This window comes from Ammospiza caudacuta, chromosome 30 (assembly GCF_027887145.1).
Source record: "Ammospiza caudacuta isolate bAmmCau1 chromosome 30, bAmmCau1.pri, whole genome shotgun sequence".
Lineage (NCBI taxonomy): Eukaryota > Metazoa > Chordata > Aves > Passeriformes > Passerellidae > Ammospiza > Ammospiza caudacuta.
Genome location: NC_080622.1, coordinates 3,772,579 through 3,793,104, shown reverse-complemented (window position 1 = coordinate 3,793,104; position 20,526 = coordinate 3,772,579). Strand labels below are relative to the sequence as shown.

The 20,526-nt window shown below is 60.1% G+C and overlaps 1 protein-coding gene across 1 annotated transcript; it reads left to right on the top strand.

Annotated features, from left to right (window-relative positions):
• Nucleotides 1-800: 800 nt before the first annotated feature.
• NDUFS2 (NADH:ubiquinone oxidoreductase core subunit S2) lies at nucleotides 801-19,369 on the top strand. The gene is made up of 14 exons (XM_058821672.1): nucleotides 801-907; nucleotides 994-1,097; nucleotides 1,735-1,925; nucleotides 4,781-4,901; nucleotides 5,006-5,118; nucleotides 5,219-5,293; nucleotides 7,281-7,358; nucleotides 8,163-8,248; nucleotides 9,129-9,248; nucleotides 12,939-13,068; nucleotides 13,562-13,657; nucleotides 14,573-14,656; nucleotides 17,372-17,429; nucleotides 19,231-19,369. The coding sequence occupies exons 1-14, from the start codon at nucleotides 801-803 to the stop codon at nucleotides 19,266-19,268; spliced, it is 1,401 nt and encodes a 466-aa protein (XP_058677655.1). The 3' UTR covers nucleotides 19,269-19,369.
• Nucleotides 19,370-20,526: the final 1,157 nt, after the last annotated feature.

Here is a 20,526-nt window from a genome sequence, read left to right as displayed (position 1 = left end):
GTCCCCTCCCCAGTCACGCGTGTCCCCTCAGCCCCGTGTCCCCCCGTCCCCAGAGACAAGAGACCCCAATAAATCCCATCCTGCGCCAAGCTGGGGACGTTTTTGGGGGGCAGGGGGTGCTGGTGGCGCCCTGGGTGCGGGGAGCGTGTCCCATCACCCTCGGGGACAGCGCGGTGTCACCTCCTGGGCAGCGCCAGCTCGGGGAGGGGACCAGGACGTGTTGGGCAGGGACAAGGAGGGGACAGGGAGAGGGCGGTCACCGCCAGCCGACATCGCTGTGTCACCACGGGAGGAAACAGCGGCCACGTCCGGCCGCAGCCGTCCCGCCCCCATCCCTGCCTCCAGCCTTGTCTCATCTGTCCCCGTCCCTTTGCCCGTAACAAAGATGGCGCCTCCCTCAGCCTCACTTTCCCTCACCAAATACAGCGGCGACCTTGCCCAGACCCACAAGGGCGCATTTCCAGCCGTGGGTCTATGCGCATGCGCAACGCGCCTGCCCACACCCGTCATGGCGGCGCTCACAGCCGCCTTTCTCCTTCCCAGCCGCTTCCAAGCACACAATGGCGTCACATCTACCCACAACCAACAAATTGCCGCTCGTTGCGCCTGTCCTTCCTGCCCACGGCGCCCTCCGCCCTTGCACAGCGCCAAGGTCAGAATGGCGGCGCCGCTGCCCACACCAACATGGCGGCAGCATCAAGTGGTATTGCGCATGCGCAGAAAACACAGGCTGATCTGCCCGTACCCAACATGGCGGCGCCCACAGCGTCTGCCCTTCCCCTCCATGGCCGCCCCCGCGCATGCGCACTGCCAAGGGCACGATGGCGGCGCTGCGGGCGCTGTGGCGGCTCCGCGGCCCCTCGGGGCTGAGCGCGGCGGGGGCTCGGCTGGGCCCGGCCCCGGCCCGGTGAGCCCGCGGGGGACACGGGGACAAAGCGGGGAGGGCTATGGGGAGGCTCTGGGGCTGTTCCCGCTCACCGCCCGGCCCCGCAGGTGCCGCCAATGGCAGCCCGACATGGAGTGGGCGCAGCAGTACGCGGGGGCCATCATGTACCCCAGCAAGGCCACCGAGAAGTGGGTGCCGCCACCCTGGAACGGTGAGGGGACAGCGGGGACACTCTGGGACAAGGTGGGGAGGGGGCTCTGGGGGGCGCTGAGGGCTTTGGGGGGCCCTGAGCAGGGAGGACGAGGCTTTTAAGAGGGTGTCGGGTGCTTTGGGGGTGTCCTGAGGGCTTTAGGGGGGCACAGGAGGGGTCTCAGGGACTTTGGGGGGGGCTCTTGGTGTGCCTTGAGGCGTTTTGGGAGGTCCAGGAGGGGTCTCTAGGGCTTTGGGAGGTTCTAGGGGGGCTCTGAGGGCTTTGGGGGGGCACAGGAGGGGTCTCAGGGGCTTTGGGGGGGCTCTAGGAGTGCTCTGAGGGTAGTTTGGAGGTCACTTGGGGGCAGTTTGGGGTCATTCAGATGGGTTTTAAAATCATCAGATCAGTTTTAGGGTCACTCAGATCAATCTGGGGTCACTCAGATCAATTTTGGGGTCACTCAGATCAGTTTTGGGGTCACTCAGGGCACTTTGGGGGCACTCAGGATCCCCACAAGCCCTCAGCGGGTGCTGCTCCCTCCCTGTCCCCAACACTTAAAGGGTTCTGTGCCCTTCCTGAGGGCTCTGTCCCCATGTCCCTGACCCCTCTCTGTGTCCCCCCCTGTGTCCCTGACCCCGGCACTGTCCCCTGCCCCCAGACAAGGACCCGGTGGCCCACAAGAAGGTTTCCAGCCTGACCATCAACTTCGGGCCGCAGCACCCGGCGGCGCACGGGGTGCTGAGGCTGGTGCTGGAGCTGAGCGGGGAGACGGTGAAACGGTGCGACCCGCACGTGGGGCTGCTGCACCGCGGCACCGAGAAGCTCATCGAGTACAAGACCTACCTGCAGGTGAGCCCGGCATCCCTAAATTCCATGGGATTCCCGTCCTCGAGATGCCTGAAATCCCATTTCCCTGAGATCCCCCTTCCCATGGGATCCGCACGTGGGGCTGCTGCACCGCGGCACTGAGAAACCCATCGGGTACGAGACCTACCTGCAGGTGATCCTGGGATCCATGGGATCCCAAATTCCCTGAGATCCCCATCCCTGAAAGCCCCAATTCCACAGAATGCCTGAGATCCCCATCCCTGAAACCCCCAATTCCACAGAATGCCTGAGAACCCCATCCCTGAAACCCCCCTTCCCATGGGATCCCCACGTGGGGCTGCTGCACCGTGGCACTGAGAAACCCTTTGAGTATGAGACCTACCTGCAGGTGATCCTGAGATCCCAAATTCCCTGAGATCCCCATCCCTGAAACCCCCCTTTCCATGGGATCCCCACGTGGGGCTGCTGCACCGCGGCACTGAGAAACCCATCGGGTACGAGACCTACCTGCAGGTGATCCTGAAATCCCAAATTCCATGGGATCCCCACCCCTGAAAGCCCCAATTCCACAGAATGCCTGAGATCCCCATCCCTGAAACCCCCCTTCCCATGGGATCCCCACGTGGGGCTGCTGCACCGTGGCACTGAGAAACCCATCGGGTACGAGACCTACCTGCAGGTGATCCTGAGATCCCAAATTCCCTGAGATCCCCATCCCTGAAACCCCCAATTCCATAGAATCCCTGAGATCCCCATCCCTGAAACCCCCCTTTCCATGGGATCCCCACGTGGGGCTGCTGCACCGCGGCACTGAGAAACCCATCGGGTACGAGACCTACCTGCAGGTGATCCTGAGATCCCAAATTCCATGGGATCCCCACCCCTGAAAGCCCCAATTCCACAGAATGCCTGAGAACCCCATCCCTGAAACCCCCCTTCCCATGGGATCCCCACGTGGGGCTGCTGCACCGTGGCACTGAGAAACCCTTTGAGTATGAGACCTACCTGCAGGTGATCCTGAGATCCCAAATTCCCTGAGATCCCCATCCCTGAAACCCCCAATTCCACAGAATCCCTGAGATCCCCATCCCTGAAACCCCCAATTCCATAGAATCCCTGAGATCCCCATCCCTGAAACCCCCCTTCCCATGGGATCCCCACGTGGGGCTGCTGCACCGTGGCACTGAGAAACCCTTTGAGTATGAGACCTACCTGCAGGTGATCCTGAGATCCCAAATTCCATGGGATCCCCATCCCTGAGATCCCCATCTCTGGAATCCCCAATTCCATGGGATCCCTGAGATCCCAGTATTTCCAGTATCTCCACTATTGCCGCTGCTCCCATTACTCCCAGTATTCCCATTATTCCCAGTTTCCTAGTCTTCCCAGCACTCGTAGTACTCCCAGTCCTCCCAGTACTCGTAGCAGTCCCAGTGCTCAAATACTCCCACAACTCTCAGCACTTCCAGTGCTCAAACACTCCCATTACTCAAACACTCCCAGTATTCCCAGTTCTCCCAACGCTCCCAGTATTCCCAGTACTTCACTGCTCCCAGTCCTTCCAGGATTCCCAGTACTCGTAGCAGTCCCAGTACTCAAATACTCCCAGCACTCTCAGCACTGCCAGTACTCAAACACCCCCAGTACTCCCAGTATTCCCAACATTCCTAGGCTTCCCAGCGCTCCCAGTACTCCCAGTATTCCCAGTACTCCACTGCTCCCAGAACTTCCAGTACTCCCAGTACTCTCAACGCTCCCAGTATTCCCAGTACTCCCAGTATTCCTGGAATCCCCAGCCCTCCCAGTGCTCCCGGTGTCCCCAGTGCACCCAGCCCTCCCAGTATCCCCATTATCCCCAGTGCACCCAGCCCTCCCAGTATCCCCATTATACCCAGTATTCCCAGCCCTCCCAGTATCCCCGCTATTCCCAGTATCCCCACTATTCCCAGCCCTCCCAGTGCTCCCAGTATCCCCAGTGCTCCCAGCCCCCCCAGTGCTCCCAGCCCCCCAGTGCTCCCAGTATCCCCAGTGCTCCCAGTATCCCCACTATTCCCAGCCCCCCAGTGCTCCCAGTATCCCCAGTGCTCCCAGTGCTCCCAGTATCCCCACTATTCCCAGTATCCCCACTATTCCCAGCCCTCCCAGTGCTCCCAGCCCTCCCAGTGCTCCCAGTATCCCCACTATTCCCAGCCCTCTCAGGGCTCCCAGTGCTCCCAGTGTCCCCACTATTCCCAGTATCCCCACTATTCCCAGTCCTCCCAGTATCCCCAGTGCTCCCAGTATTCCCAGCCCTCCCAGTATCCCCACTATTCCCAGCCCTCCCAGTGCTCCCAGTGCTCCCAGTATCCCCAGTGCTCCCAGCCCTCCCAGCCCCCCCAGTGCTCCCAGTGCTCCCAGTGTCCCCAGCCCTCCCAGTGCTCCCAGTATCCCCACTATTCCCAGCCCCCCCAGTGCTCCCAGTGTCTCCAGCCCTCCCAGTACTCCCAGTATCCCCAGTGCTCCCAGTATCCCCACTATTCCCAGTATCCCCACTATTCCCAGCCCTCCCAGCCCTCCCAGTGCTCCCAGTATCTCCAGTGCTCCCAGTATCCCCACTGTTCCCAGCCCTCCCAGTGCTCCCAGTATGCCCAGTGCTCCCAGTCCTCCCAGCCTCCCCAGTGCTCCCAGTATCCCCACTATTTCCAGTATCCCCACTATTCCCAGCCCTCCCAGCGCTCCCAGTGCTCCCAGTGTCCCCAGCGCTCCCAGTATCCCCACTATTCCCAGTGTCCCCACTATTCCCAGCCCCCCCAGTGCTCCCAGTATCCCCACTATTCCCAGCCCTCCCAGCCCTCCCAGTGCTCCCAGTATGCCCAGTCTCCTCGCGGTCCCCGCAGGCCCTGCCCTACTTTGACCGCCTGGACTACGTGTCCATGATGTGCAACGAGCAGGCCTATTCGCTGGCCGTGGAGAAGCTCCTCAACATCCGCCCCCCTCCCCGCGCTCAGTGGATCCGAGGTGAGGCTCCCCCCGGCAGTCCCAGCTCCCTGGCACCCCCAGGATTTATGGGATCACCCCCTTTTTTCCCCTTTTTTCCCCCTTTTTCCCCCCATTTTTTTCAGTTCTCTTCGCCGAGATCACGCGGCTGTTGAACCACATCATGGCGGTGACCACGCACGCGCTGGACATCGGGGCCATGACCCCGTTCTTCTGGATGTTCGAGGAGAGGGAGAAGGTGGATTTGGGGGGATTTGGGGTTCGGGGCGTGGGATTTGGGGCTGTGGGGGTGCCAGGGGCGCTGAGCAGCGGCGGGGTCCCCTCTGTGTCCCCCCCAGATGTTCGAGTTCTACGAGCGCGTGTCGGGGGCGCGGATGCACGCGGCCTACGTGCGGCCCGGGGGCGTGCACCAGGTGAGGGGCTGGGCTGCTCCCCGTCCCTGGGCACCCCATTTCCACGGGAACCCCGTCCCTGGGCACCCCATTTCCACGGGAACCCCGTCCCTGGGATCCCCATCCCTGGGCACCCCATTTCCACGGGAACCCCGTCCCTGGGATCCCCATTCCTGGGATCCTCATTTCCACGGGAACCCCGTCCCTGGGCACCCCATTTCCACGGGAACCCCATCCCTGGGATCCTCATTTCCATGGGAACCCCATCCCTGGGATCCTCATTTCCACAGGAACCCCGTCCCTGGGATCCCCATTCCTGGGATTCTCATTTCCATGGGAACCCCGTCCCTGGGATCCCCATTTCCACAGGAACCCCATTCCCCCAGCACCCCCATTTCCACGGGAACCCCGTCCCTGGGATCCCCATTTCCACGGGAACCCCATTCCTGGGATCCCCATTTCCACGGGAACCCCGTCCCTGGGATCCCCATTTCCACAGGAACCCCGTCCCTGGGATCCCCATTGGGCCCGCTCAGTGTGGACCCCCTGCCCACATCCCTGGTGCCACCTGAGCTCCCACCTGTCCTGTGTGTGCCTCCAGTGCCACCTGTCCCAATCCCAATCCCACCAATGCCACCTGTCCCAGTCCCAATGCCACCAATGCCACCAATGCCACCTGTCCCAGTCCCAATGCCACCAATGCCAACCCTATCAATCCCATCCGTGTCACCAACCCCACCTGTCCCAATCCCAATGCCACCAACGCCACCTGTCCCAGTCCCAATGCCACCAACGCCACCAATGCCACCTGTCCCACCTGTCCCACCTGTCCCAGTCCCAATGCCACCAATGCCAACCCTATCAATCCCATCTGTGTCACCAACCCCACCTGTCCCGATCCCAGTGTCACCAACCCCACCTGTCCCAATCCCAGTGCCACCAATGCCATCAATCCTACCTGTGCCACCAACGCCACCTGTCCCACCTGTCCCAGTCCCAATGCCACCAATGCCACCTGTCCCACCTGTCCCAGTCCCAATGCCACCAATCCCACCTGTCCCAATCCCAATGCCACCAACGCCACCAATGCCACCTGTCCCACCTGTCCCAGTCCCAATGCCACCAATCCCAACCCCATCAATCCCATCTGTGACACCAACCCCACCTGTCCCGATCCCAGTGCCACCAATGCCATCAATCCTACCTGTCCCACCAATGCCACTTGTCCTGTGTGTGCCTCCAATGCCACCTGTCGCAATCCTAGTGCCACCAACGCCACCTGTCCCACCTGTCCCAGTCCCAATGCCACCAATGCCACCTGTCCCACCTGTCCCAGTCCCAATGCCACCAATGCCACCTGTCCCACCTGTCCCACCTGTCCCACCTGTCCCAGTCCCAATGCCACCAATGCCAACCCTATCAATCCCATCTGTGACACCAACCCCACCTGTCCCGATCCCAGTGTCACCAACCCCACCTGTCCCAATCCCAGTGCCACCAACACCACCAACCCCACCTGTCCCAGTCCCAGTGCCACCAATGCCATCGATCCTACCTGTCCCACCAATGCCACCTGTCCTGTGTGTGCCTCCAATCCCACCTGTCGCAATCCTAGTGCCACCAATCCCACCTGTCCCACCTGTCCCAATCCCAATGCCACCAACGCCACCTGTCCCACCTGCCCCAGTCCCAATGCCACCAATGCCACCTGTCCCACCTGTCCCACCTGTCCCAGTCCCAACGCCACCAATCCCACCTGTCCCAGTCCCAATGCCACCAACGCCACCAATGCCACCTGTCCCACCTGTCCCACCTGTCCCAGTCCCAATGCCACCAACGCCACCAATCCCACCAATGCCACCTGTCCCACGTGTCCCAATCCCAATGCCACCAATGCCATCAATCCCACCTGTCCCACCAATCCCAATCTCTCCAACCTCACCTGTCCCGATCCCACCAATCCCCCCTGTCCCTCTTGTCCCAACCCCACCTGTGCCACCTGTGCCAGGACCTGCCCCTGGGGCTCATGGACGACATCTACGAGTTCGTGAAGAACTTCTCCATCCGCATCGACGAGGTGGAGGAGGTGAGGGGGCGTCTGGGGACGGCCAGGCTGCCGTCACCTGTCACCTGTCACCTGTCACCTGTCACCTGTCACCTGCGAGGGGCAGGGTCATTCCTCACTGCGTGACGGGAGGAGGTGACACACATGATGGGGGTGGAGGGGGACAGGGACAGGTGAGGGGTGTGAGGGGCAGGTGAGGGGTGCCAGGGGCAGCTTGTGGTGCCAGGGGCAGGTGAGAGGCGCACAGGTGACAGTGGCAGGGACAGGTGAGGGGTGGCAGGGACAGGTGAAGGGCTCGCAGGTGATGGTGGCAGGGACAAGTGAGGGGTGCACAGGTGACAGTGACAGGTGAGGGGTGGCAGGGACAGGTGAGGGGTGCCAGGGGCAGCTTGTGGTGCCAGGGGCAGGTGAGAGACGCACAGGTGACAGTGGCAGGGACAGGTGAGGGACGTCAGGGACAGGTGACAGCGCCAGCGATGGGTGGGGTGCCAGGGGCAGGTGATGGTTCCATGGACAGGTGAGGGGTGCACAGGTGACAGGGACAGGTTTTGGTGCAAGAGACACACGAGGGGGACAAGGAACAGGTGCCAGTGCCATGTGAGCATTTTCAGCACCAGGTGACAGTGCCAGGGACAGGTGAGGGGAGCACAGGTGACAGGGACACGTTTTAATGCGAGAGACGCATGAGGGGGACAAGCAACAGGTGCCAGCGCCAGGTGAGCGTTTCCAGCACCAGGTGACAGTGCCAGGGCCAGGTGAGAAGTGCAGGGCCGGTGCCAGCTGTGCCAGGTGTGCCAGGTGTGCCAGGTGTGCCTCTGTCCCCAGATGCTGACCAACAACCGCATCTGGAAGAACCGCACCGTGGACATCGGCGTCATCTCGGCCGAGGAGGCGCTGAACTACGGCTTCAGGTGAGGGGGGAGCCCCAGGTGTGCCCCGACCTGCAGATGGGCGGGGCCCAGCTCAGGTGTGGTTTTGGGGTGTCCCCAGTGGGCGGGGCCCAGCTCAGGTGTGGTTTTGGGGTGTCCCCAGTGGGCGGGGCCAATCTCAGGTGCGGTTTTGGGGTGTCCCCAGTGGGCGGGGCCAATCTCAGGTGTGTTTTTGGGGGCGGGGCCAATCTCAGGTGCGGTTTTGGGGTGTCCCAGTGGGCGGGGCCAATCTCAGGTGTGTTTTTGGGGGCGGGGCCAATCTCAGGTGCGGTTTTGGGGTGTCCCAGTGGGCGGGGCCAATCTCAGGTGTGTTTTTGGGGTGTCCCAGTGGGCAGGGTCAAGTCAGGTGTGCTTTTGGGGTGTCCCAGTGGGCGTGGCCGAGCTCAGGTGTGGTTTTGGGGGCGGGGCCAATCTCAGGTGTGGTTTTGGGGGTGGGGCCGAGCTCAGGTGTGTTTTTGGGGGCGGGGCCAATCTCAGGTGCAGTTTTGGGGTGTCCCAGTGGGTGGGGCCAATCTCAGGTGTGTTTTTGGGGGCGGGGCCAATCTCAGGTGTGTTGGGGGGGCGGGGCCAAACTCAGGTGTTGTTTTGGGGGCGGGGCCAATCTCAGGTGTGGTTTTGGAGTGGGGCCAATCTCAGGTGTGGTTTTGGGGGCGGGGCTAATCTCAGGTGTGGTTTGGGGATGTCCCAGTGGGCGGGGTCAATCTCAGGTGTGTTTTTGGGGGCGGGGCTAATCTCAGGTGCAGGTTTGGGGGTGTCCCAGTGGGCGGGGCCAATCTCAGGTGTGTTTTGGGGGGCGGGGCCAATCTCAGGTGTGTTTTTGGGGGCGGGGCCAATCTCAGGTGTGTTTTTGGGGTGTCCCCAGCGGGGTGATGCTCAGGGGCTCCGGGATCAAGTGGGACCTGCGCAAGACTCAGCCCTACGACGTCTACGACCAGGTGGAGTTCGACGTTCCCATCGGATCCCGCGGGGACTGCTACGACAGGTACGGACCCACCTGGCCTGGGGGGACATGGGGACAGGTACGGACCCACCTGGCCTGGGGGGACATGGAGGGGACAGGTATGGACCCACCTGGCCTGGGGGGACATGGGGGGGACAGGTATGGCCTCACCTGGGCTGGGGGGAAAATGGGGACAGGTACGGACCCACCTGGCCTGGGGGGAAAATGGGGACAGGTATGGACCCACCTGGCCTGGGGGGACATGGGGACAGGTATGGACCCACCTGGCCTGGGGGGACATGGGGGGGACAGGTATGGACCCACCTGGCCTGGGGGGACATTGGGACAGGTATGGACCCACCTGGCCTGGGGGGACATGGGGACAGGTATGGACCCACCTGGCCTGGGGGGACATGGGGGAACATGGGGGGACAGGTACGGACCCACCTGGGCTGGGGGGACATTGGGGACAGGTATGGACCCACCTGGCCTGGGGGGACATGGAGGGGACAGGTATGGACCCACCTGGCCTGGGGGGACATGGAGGGGACATGGGGACAGGTACAGACCCACCTGGCCTGGGGGGAAAATGGGGACAGGTATGGCCTCACCTGCCCTGGGGTGGAGAGATGGAACCCCATCTCTGGAGCCCCCAGGACCCCCATCCCATGGGACCCCATCCCCAGGACCCCCCTGCCTGAGACCCCTCCCAGGTTCACCTGTTCCCTCAGGATCCCCCCGTTCTCTGGGCTCCTTCACTCCTCCGGGATCCCATGTCCTGCTTTCAGGGTACAGCAGATCCCAGTCCCACTTTTGGGGTGCAGGGGATCCCCCATATCCCAAATTTGGGGTCCAGGTACCTGTGCTGAATACAGCAGATCCCATACCCGGTTTTGGGGCACAGCAGATCCCCCCATATCCCATTTTTGGGGTGCAGGGGATCCCCCCTAATCCCAAATTCAGGGCGCAGGTACCTGTGCCGCGTGGAGGAGACGCGCCAGTCCCAGTTTTGGGGTTCAGGGTGTCCCTTATCCCGTTTTTGGGGTTCAGAGGATCCCATATATCATTTTTGGGGTGCAGGTACCTGTGCCGCGTGGAGGAGACGCGCCAGTCCCAGTTTTGGGGCGCGGCAGATCCCATAACCCATTTTTGGGGCGCAGTATCTGGGTTTTGGGGTTCAGGGTGTCCCATATCCCATTTTTGGGGTTCCCCAGTCCTGTTTTTGGGGTGCAGGTACCTGTGCCACATGAAGGACATCCCATATCCCAGTTTTGGGGTTCAGGGTGTCCCATACCTGTTTTTGGGGTCCCCTAATCCTGTTTTTGGGGTGCAGGTACCTGTGCCGCGTGGAGGAGACGCGCCAGTCCCAGTTTTGGGGCACAGCAGATCCCATAACCCATTTTTGGGGTGCAGTATCGGGGTTTTGGGGTTCAGGGTGTCCCATACCCTGTTTTTGGGGTCCCCCAATGCCGTTTTTGGGGTGCAGGTACCTGTGCCACATGGAGGAGATCCCATATCCCAGTTTTGGGGTTCAGGGTGTCCCATATCCCGTTTTTGGGGTTCAGAGGATCCCATATCTGGGTTTTGGGGTGCAGGTACCTGTGCAGGGGGTCCCCCAATGCCGTTTTTGGGGTGCAGGTACCTGTGCCACGTGGAGGACATCCCATACCTGTGTTTTGGGGTTCAGGGTGTCCCATATCCCATTTTTGGGGTTCCCCAATCCTGTTTTTGGGGTGCAGGTACCTGTGCCGCGTGGAGGAGACGCACCAGTCCCAGTTTTGGGGCACATACCCATTTTTGGGGTGCGGTATCTGGGTTTGAGGGTACAGCAGATCCCATACCCATTTTTGGGGTGCAGTATCTGGGTTTTGGGGTTCAGGGTGTCCCTTATCCCGTTTTTGGGGTTCAGAGGATCCCATATATCATTTTTGGGGTGCAGGTACCTGTGCCGCGTGGAGGAGACGCGCCAGTCCCAGTTTTGGGGCACGGCAGATCCCATGGCTGGGTTTCGGGGTACAGCAGATCCCATACCCATTTTTGGGGTGCAGTGTCTGGGTTTTGGGGTTCAGGGGGTCCCCCAATGCCGTTTTTGGGGTGCAGGTACCTGTGCCGCGTGGAGGAGACGCGCCAGTCCCAGTTTTGGGGCACGGCAGATCCCATACCCATTTTTGGGGTGCAGTATCTGGGTTTCGGGGTACAGCAGATCCCATACCCATTTTTGGGGTGCAGTGTCTGGGTTTTGGGGTTCAGGGTGTCCCAATGCAGTTTTTGGGGTGCAGTGTCTGGGTTTTGGGGCACAGCAGATCCCATACCCATTTTTGGGGTGCAGTATCTGGGTTTTGGGGTTCAGGGGGTCCCCCAATGCCGTTTTCGGGGCGCAGGTACCTGTGTTGCGTGGAGGAGATGTGCCAGTCCCTGTTTTGGGGCACGGCAGATCCCATACCCATTTTTGGGGTGCAGTGTCTGGGTTTTGGGGTTCAGGGTGTCCCAATGCAGTTTTTGGGGTGCAGTATCTGGGTTTTGGGCTTCAGGGTGTCCCAATGCAGTTTTTGGGGTGCAGTATCTGGGTTTTGGGGTTCAGGGTGTCCCCCAATGCCGTTTTTGGGGCGCAGGTACCTGTGCCGCGTGGAGGAGACGCGCCAGTCCCTGTTTTGGGGCACGGCAGATCCCATACCCATTTTTGGGGTGCAGTATCTGGGTTTTGGGGTTCAGGGTGTCCCAATGCAGTTTTTGGGGTGCAGTATCTGGGTTTTGGGGTTCAGGGTGTCCCAATGCAGTTTTTGGGGCGCAGTGTCTGGGTTTTGGGGCACAGCAGATCCCATACCCATTTTTGGGGTGCAGTATCTGGGTTTCGGGGTACAGCAGATCCCATACCCATTTTTGGGGTGCAGTGTCTGGGTTTTGGGGTTCAGGGTGTCCCAATGCAGTTTTTGGGGTGCAGTGTCTGGGTTTTGGGGCACAGCAGATCCCATACCCATTTTTGGGGTGCAGTATCTGGGTTTTGGGGTTCAGGGGGTCCCCCAATGCCGTTTTTGGGGTGCAGGTACCTGTGCCGCGTGGAGGAGACGCGCCAGTCCCTGTTTTGGGGCACGGCAGATCCCATACCCATTTTTGGGGTGCAGTATCTGGGTTTCGGGGTACAGCAGATCCCATACCCATTTTTGGGGTGCAGTGTCTGGGTTTTGGGGTTCAGGGTGTCCCAATGCAGTTTTTGGGGTGCAGTGTCTGGGTTTTGGGGCACAGCAGATCCCATACCCATTTTTGGGGTGCAGTATCTGGGTTTTGGGGTTCAGGGGGTCCCCCAATGCCGTTTTCGGGGCGCAGGTACCTGTGTTGCGTGGAGGAGACGCGCCAGTCCCAGTTTTGGGGCACGGCAGATCCCATACCCATTTTTGGGGTGCAGTGTCTGGGTTTTGGGGTTCAGGGTGTCCCAATGCAGTTTTTGGGGTGCAGTATCTGGGTTTTGGGGTTCAGGGTGTCCCAATGCAGTTTTTGGGGTGCAGTGTCTGGGTTTTGGGGTTCAGGGTGTCCCATACCCGTTTTCGGGGCGCAGGTACCTGTGCCGCGTGGAGGAGACGCGCCAGTCCCAGTTTTGGGGCACGGCAGATCCCATACCCATTTTTGGGGTGCAGTATCTGGGTTTCGGGGCACAACAGATCCCATACCCATTTTTGGGGTGCAGTATCGGGGTTTTGGGGTTCAGGGTGTCCCATACCCGTTTTCGGGGCGCAGGTACCTGTGCCGCGTGGAGGAGATGCGCCAGTCCCTGCGCATCATCCTGCAGTGCCTCAACAAGATGCCGCCCGGCGAGATCAAGGTGGACGACGCCAAAGTGTCACCCCCGAAACGCGCCGAGATGAAGGTGACGGCGCCCGGCGCCACCAGAGCGGGGCTGGCACCCCGGGGGAGGGTGGCATCAAGGGTGGGCGGCACCCAGAGCGGGCGGCAGCGCTGCGGTGCCACCCAGGGCGGGTGGCACTGAGGGCAGGTGACACCAAAGCCTGGTGCCACCCGGAGCGGGTGGCGCTGAGGGCAGGTGACACCAAAGCCTGGTGCCACCCAGGGCGGGTGGCGCTGAGGGCAGGTGACACCAAAGCCTGGTGCCACCCGGAGCGGGTGGCGCTGAGGGCAGGTGACACCAAAGCCTGGTGCCACCCAGGGCGGGTGCCAGCGCTGCGGTGCCACCCGGAGCAGGTGGCACTGAGGGCAGGTGACACCAAAGCCTGGTGCCACCCAGGGCGGGTGCCAGCGCTGCGGTGCCACCCAGAGCAGGTGGCGCTGAGGGCAGGTGACACCGAAGCCTGGTGCCACCCAGGGCGGGTGCCAGCGCTGCGGTGCCACCCGTGTCCCCACAGACGTCCATGGAGTCCCTGATCCATCACTTCAAGCTCTACACCGAGGGCTACCAGGTGCCACCCGGGGCCACCTACACGGCCATCGAGGCCCCCAAGGTGACACTTCTTGTCGTGCTGGTCCCTGGCACCAACTCCGCCCCAGCCCTGGCACCACGTCCCCAATGCTGTCCCTGTGTTCCAGTGGCGTCCGTAATGTCCCCAGTGCCATTCTCGTGTCCCCAGCCCTGACACCGCGTCCCCAGTCCTGACCCCATGGCCCTAGCCGTGTCAGTGTGTCCCTGACCCCATTGTCCCCATTGTCCCCATTGTCCCCAATCCTGTCCCCATTGTCCCCAGGGTGAGTGTGGGGTGTACCTGGTCTGCGATGGCAGCAGCCACACTGTCCCCATTGTCCCCATGTCCCCAATCCTGCCCCCATTGTCCCCATTGTCCCCAGGGTGAGTTCGGGGTGTACCTGGTCTCCGATGGCAGCAGCCACCCTGTCCCCATTGTCCCCATGTCCCCAGCAGTGTCCCCATTGTCCCCATTGTCTCCATGTCCCCAGCAGTGTCCCCATTGTCCCCATTGTCCCCAGGGTGAGTGTGGGGTGTACCTGGTCTCCAATGGCAGCAGCCACACTGTCCCCATTGTCCCCATGTCCCCAATCCTGTCCCCATTGTCCCCATGTCCCCAGTCCTGTCCCCATTGTCCCCAGGGTGAGTTTGGGGTGTACCTGGTCTCCGATGGCAGCAGCCACCCTGTCCCCATTGTCCCCAATCCTGTCCCCATTGTCCCCATGTCCCCATTGTCCCCATGTCCCCAGCAGTGTCCCCATTGTCCCCAATCCTGTCCCCATTGTCCCCAGGGTGAGTTCGGGGTGTACCTGGTCTCCGATGGCAGCAGCCACCCTGTCCCCATTGTCCCCATGTCCCCAGTCCTGTCCCCATTGTCCCCATGTCCCCATTGTCCCCATGTCCCCAGTCCTGTCCCCATTGTCCCCATTGTCCCCAATCCTGTCCCCATTGTCCCCAGGGTGAGTTCGGGGTGTACCTGGTCTCCGATGGCAGCAGCCGTCCCTATCGCTGCAAGATCAAAGCGCCCGGATTCGCTCACCTGGTACGGCTGGGGACACCTGGGCACACCTGGGGACACCTGGGATAAACCTGGGGGACACCTGGGGACACCTGGGATAAACCTGGGATACAGCCGGGGGCACTTGGGAACACCTGAGGGACACCTGGGGACACCTGAGGGACACCTGGGGGACATTGGGGCACACCTGGGATACACCTGGGGGACACCTGGGATAAACCTGGGGGACACCTGGGGACACCTGGGGACACCTGGGGACACCTGGGATAAACCTGGGATACAGCTGGGGGCACTTGGGAACACCTGAGGGACACCTGGGGACACCTGAGGGACACCTGAGGGACACCTGGGGCACAGCTGGGGCACAGCTGGGGGACATGTGGGGATGCCTGAGGGATACCTGGGGGACACTTGGGGGCATCTGAGGCACACCTGGGGACACCTGGGGGACAGCTGGGGACACCTGGGATGCACCTGGGAACACCTGGGGACACTTGGGCGACACCTGGGAACACCTCGGGGACAGCTAGGGGACACCTGGGGACACCTGAGGGACACCTGGGGACACCTGAGGGACACTTGGGCACACCTGGGATACACCTGGGATACACCTGGCCACACTGAGGGACATCCAGGGGACACCTGGGGACACTTGGGAACACCTGGGGCACACCTGGAGGACACTGGGGGACAGCTGAGAGACACCTGGGGACACCTGGGGACATCTGGGGACACTGGGGGGACACTTGGGGACACCTGGGGCACACCTGGGGACACCTGGGATACACCTGGGGACATCTGGGGACACCTGGGGGACACCTGGGAACACCTGGGGGACACCTGGGGGACACCTGGGGACACTTGGGAACACCTGGGGACACCTGGGGCACACCTGGAGGACACTGGGGGACAGCTGAGAGACACCTGGGGACACCTGGGGACATCTGGGGACACTGGGGGGACACTTGGGGACACCTGGGGCACACCTGGGGACACCTGGGATACACCTGGGGACATCTGGGGACACCTGGGGGACACCTGGGGGACACCTGGGGCACACCTGGGGACACTTGGGGACACCTGGGGACACCTGGGGACACCTGGGGACACCTGGGGCACACCTGGAGGACACTGGGGGACAGCTGAGAGACACCTGGGGACACCTGGGGACATCTGGGGACACTGGGGGGACAGTTGGGGACACCTGGGGCACACCTGGGGACACCTGGGATACACCTGGGGACATCTGGGGACACTGGGGGACACCTGGGGACACCTGGGGGACACCTGGGGGACACTTGGGGACATCTGGGGACACTGGGGGGACACTTGGGAACACCTGGGGGACACTTGGGGACATCTGGGGACACTTGGGGACACCTGGGGACACTTGGGGACACCTGGGGCCACCAAGGGCTCAGGGCAATGGGGACAGGGGACACTGGGGGGTCCCTGTGGGTGCGTTGCTGGAGGGTAATTAACCCCTGCAGGTTAATTGGGTATTGAGGGTTAATTGGGGGTCCCTGGGAGTTATTAGGGGTTAATTGGGCGTTGGTTAATTGGGGGGTCCTGGGCGTTAATTGGGGGAGTCCTCATGGGGGGGGTCCCCATGGGTTAATTAGGCGTTAATTAGGAGTCCCTGAGGGTTGGTTAATTGGGGCTTGATTGGGGGTCCCTGGGAGTTAATTAGGAGTTAATTGGGGCTCTATGGAGGTTGGTTAATTGGGGTCCCTGGACGTTAATTGGGGGAGTCCTTGTGGGGTTTCCCATGGGGTTAATTAGGAGTTAATTAGGGGTTAATTGGGGGTCCCTGGGGGTTAATTGGGGGGGTCCTTGTGGGGTTTCCCATGGGGTTAATTAGGAGTTAATTAGGGGTTAATTGGGGGTTCCTTGTGGGGTTTCCCAGGGGTTAATTAGGAGTTAATTAGGGGTTAATTGGGGGTCCCTGGGCGTTAATTGGGTGAGTCCTTGTGGGGTTCCCTATGGGGTTAATTAGGAGTTAATTAGGGGTTAATTGGGGGTTCCTGGGGGTTGGTTAATTGTTGGACCCTGGTAGTTAATTGGGGGTTAATTGGGGGTCCCTGGGGGTTGTTTAATTGGGGGTTCCTGGGCGTTAATTGGGGGGGGTCCTCATGGGGAGTCCCCATGGGTTAATTAGGAGTTAATTAAGGGTTAATTGGGGGTCCCTGGGGGTTGGTTAATTGGTGGACCCTGGGAGTTAATTGGGGGTTAATTGGGGGTCCCTGGGGGTTGGTTAATTGGGGGTTCCTGGGCGTTAATTGGGGGAGTCCTTGTGGGGTTTCCCATGGGGTTAATTAGGAGTTAATTAGGGGTTAATTGGGGGTCCTTGGGGGTTGTTTAATTGGGGGTCCTGGGCGTTAATTGGGGGGGTCGTTGTGGGGTTCCCCATGGGTTAATTAGGAGTTAATTAGGCGTTAATTGGGGGTCCCTGGGGGTTGGTTAATTGGTGGACCCTGGTAGTTAATTGGGGGTTAATTGGGGGTCCCTGGTAGTTAATTGGGGGTTAATTGGGGGTCCCTGGTAGTTAATTGGGGGTTAATTGGGGGTCCCTGGTAGTTAATTGGGGGGTCCCTGGGGTAGCTCCCATGGGTTAATTGGGAGTTAATTGGCGTTCCCCATAAATTAATTGCGGGTTAACCAGGGGCTCCTCATGGGGGCGTCTCTGGGTTAATTGGGCGTTAATTAGGTGCTAATTAGCTGCTAATTGCTGTCCCCCAGGCCGGGCTGGACAGGATGTCCCAGGGCCACATGCTGGCAGACGTGGTGGCCATCATTGGTACGTCCCCCTCCCCATTTTGGGGTCCCCCTCCCCATTTTGGGGTTCCCCCTCCCCATTTTGGGGTCCCTTCCCCATTTTAGGGTTCCCCTTCCCAATTTTGGGGTTCCTTCCCCATTTTGGGGTTCTCCTTCCCAATTTTGGGGTTCCCCCTCCCCATTTTGGGGTCCCCCTCCCCATTTTGGGGTTCCCCTTCCCAATTTTGGGGTTCCCCCTCCCCATTTTGGGGTCCCCATCCCCATTTTGGGGTCCCCATCCCCATTTTGGGGTCCCTTCTCCATTTTGGGGTCCCCATCCCCATTTTGGGGTCCCTTCCCCATTTTAGGGTTCCCCCTCCCCATTTTGGGGTCCCCCTCCCCATTTTGGGGTCCCTTCCCCATTTTGGGGTTCCCCCTCCCCATTTTGGGGTCCCCCTCCCCGTTTTGGGGTCCCTTCCCCATTTTAGGGTTCCCCTTCCCAATTTTGGGGTTCCCCCTCCCCATTTTGGGGTTCCCCTTCCCCATTTTAGGGTTCCCCTTCCCCATTTTGGGGTTCCCCTTCCCCATTTTAGGGTTCCCCTTCCCCATTTTGGGGTTCTCCTTCCCAATTTTGGGGTTCCCCCTCCCCATTTTGGGGTCCCCCTCCCCATTTTGGGGTCCCTTCCCCATTTTAGGGTTCCCCCTCCCCATTTTGGGGTTCCCCCTCCCCGTTTTGGGGTTCCCCCTCCCCATTTTGGGGTTCTATCTCAATTTGGGGTTTTCCTTTCCCTTTTTTAGCGTTTCCTTCCATTTTTGGGGTCTCCCTCCCTTTTTTGGGGCGCTCCTTCCACTTTTGGGGTCTCCTCCCCCTTTCCAACCCCCATTTCCCAATTTGGGGGAGTTCTTGCCCAATTTGGGGGTCCCCTTCCCCATTTTGGGGGGTTCCCCCCCATTTTGGGGTGTCTCCCTCCCCTTTTAGGGTCTCCCTTCCAATTTTAGGATTTCCTTCCATTTTTGGGGTCTCCCTCCCTTTTTAGGGCACCCCTTCTAATTTTGGGGTGTCCTTCCCCTTCCCAACACCCATATCCCAGTTTGGGGTGGTTTGTGCCCAATTTGGGGGTCCCCTTCCCCACTTTTGGGGGTTTCCTTCCCCATTTTGGGGTTCTATCTCAATTTGGGGTTTTCCTTTCCCTTTTTTAGCGTTTCCTTCCATTTTTGGGGTCTCCCTCCCCTTTTGGGGTGCTCCTTCCACTTTTGGGGTCCCCTTCCTCACTTTTGGCGTCTCCTTCCCCTTTCCCAACACCCATTTCCCAATTTGGGGTGGTTTGTGCCCAATTTTGGGGTCCCCTTCCCCATTTTGGGGTGCTCCTATCTCAATTTGGGGTTTTCCTTTCCCTTTTTTAGCGTTTCCTTCCATTTTTGGGGTCTCCCTCCCTTTTTTGGGGCGCTCCTTCCACTTTTGGGGTCTCCTCCCCCTTTCCAACCCCCATATCCCAATTTTGGGGGTGTCTCACCCCAATTTTGGGGGGTGTCTCACCCCAATTTTGGGGGTGTCTCACCCCAATTCTGGGGGTGTCTCACCCCAATTTTGGGGGGTGTCTCACCCCAATTCTGGGGGTGTCTCACCCCAATTTTGGGGGGTGTCTCACCCCAATTCTGGGGGTGTCTCACCCCAATTTTGGGGGGTGTCTCACCCCAATTTTGGGGGGTGTCTCACCCCAATTTGGGGGGTGTCTCACCCCAATTCTGGGGGTGTCTCACCCCAATTTTGGGGGTGTCTCACCCCAATTTTGGGGGGTGTCTCACCCCAATTTTGGGGGTCTCTCCCCCCTTTTCCCCCACAGGCACCCAGGACATCGTCTTTGGGGAGGTCGATCGGTGACAGGGGGGGGGTCCCCGTTTTCTCTCCGTGTTTGGGGGTGTCCCTGCCCCCCCATTTCGGGTCAAATAAAGCCAGAATCGGGTCCCGAGCCTGCCTGTCCCCTTTGTGTCACCGGTGTCCCCTCTTTTCCTGGTTTGGGGGGGATCCGTCCACACTTTGGGGGGGTTCTCACACGATTTGGGGTCTCCTTATCCTTTTGGGGGGCTCCTTTCCTGTTTGGGGCCTCTCTCCCCGGTTTAGGGGGGTCTCCTTTTCTTTTTTTGGGGCCTCCTTTTCCCCTTTTTTGGGGTCTCCTTTCCTTTTTTGGGGTCTCCTTTCCCCTTTTTGGGTCTCCCCATTTGAGGCCTCTCTCCCCAATTTGGGGGGTCTCCTTTTCCTCTTTTTGGGGGCTCATTTTCCCCTTTTTGGGGTCTCATTTTCCCCTTTTTTGGGGTCTCCTTTTCTTTTTTGGGGTCTCCTTTCCTTTTTTGGGGTTCTTTCCCCTTTTGAGGCCTCTCTCCCCAATTTGGGGGGTCTCCTTTTCCTCTTTTTGGGGTCTCCTTTTCCCCCTTTTTGGGGTCTCATTTTCCCCTTTTTGGGGCCTCCTTTTCCCCTTTTTTGGGGTCTCCTTTCCTTTTTTGGGGTCTCCTTTCCCCTTTTTGGGTCTCCCCATTTGAGGCCTCTCTCCCCAGTTTGGGGGGTCTCCTTTTACTCTTTTTGGGGGCTCATTTTCCCCTTTTTGGGGTCTCCTTTTCTTTTTTGGGGTCTCCTTTCCTTTTTTGGGGTTCTTTCCCCTTTTGAGGCCTCTCTCCCCAATTTGGGGGGGCTCCTTTTCCCCTTTTTTGGGGTCTCCTTTTCCCCAATTTGGGGGGGCTCCTTTCCTTTTTTGAGGCCTCTCTCCCCAATTTGGGGGGGTCTCCTTTCCCCCTTTTTGGGGTCTCCTTTTCCCCTTTTTGGGGTCTCCTTTCCTTTTTTGGGGTCCCTTCCCCTTTTTGGGGTCTCCTTTTCCCCTTTTTTGGGGTCTCCTTTTCCCCTTTTTTGGGGTCTCCTTTCCTTTTTTGGGGTCTCCTTTTCCCCTTTTTGGGGTCTCCTTTTCCCCTTTTTGGGGTCTCCTTTTCCCCTTTTTTGGGGTCTCATTTTCCCCTTTTTTGGGGTCTCATTTTCCCCTTTTTGGGGTCTCCTTTTTTCCCCTTTTTTGGGGTCCCCTTTCCTGTTTTTGGGGTCTCCTTTTCCCCTTTTTTGGGGTCTCCTTTTCCCCTTTTTGGGGTCTCCTTTTCCC

What these genes read in the sequence shown, in the direction of transcription:
- NDUFS2 (XM_058821672.1), top strand. Translation starts at nt 801, where the DNA reads ATGCGCACTGCCAAGGGCACGATGGCGGCGCTGCGGGCGCTGTGGCGG. An exon ending in GGCCCGGGGGCGTGCACCAG is followed by an intron (nt 5,294 to 7,280) that starts GTGAGGGGCTGG and finishes CACCTGTGCCAG; the next exon opens with GACCTGCCCCTGGGGCTCAT. An exon ending in CGCGGGGACTGCTACGACAG is followed by an intron (nt 9,249 to 12,938) that starts GTACGGACCCAC and finishes TTCGGGGCGCAG; the next exon opens with GTACCTGTGCCGCGTGGAGG.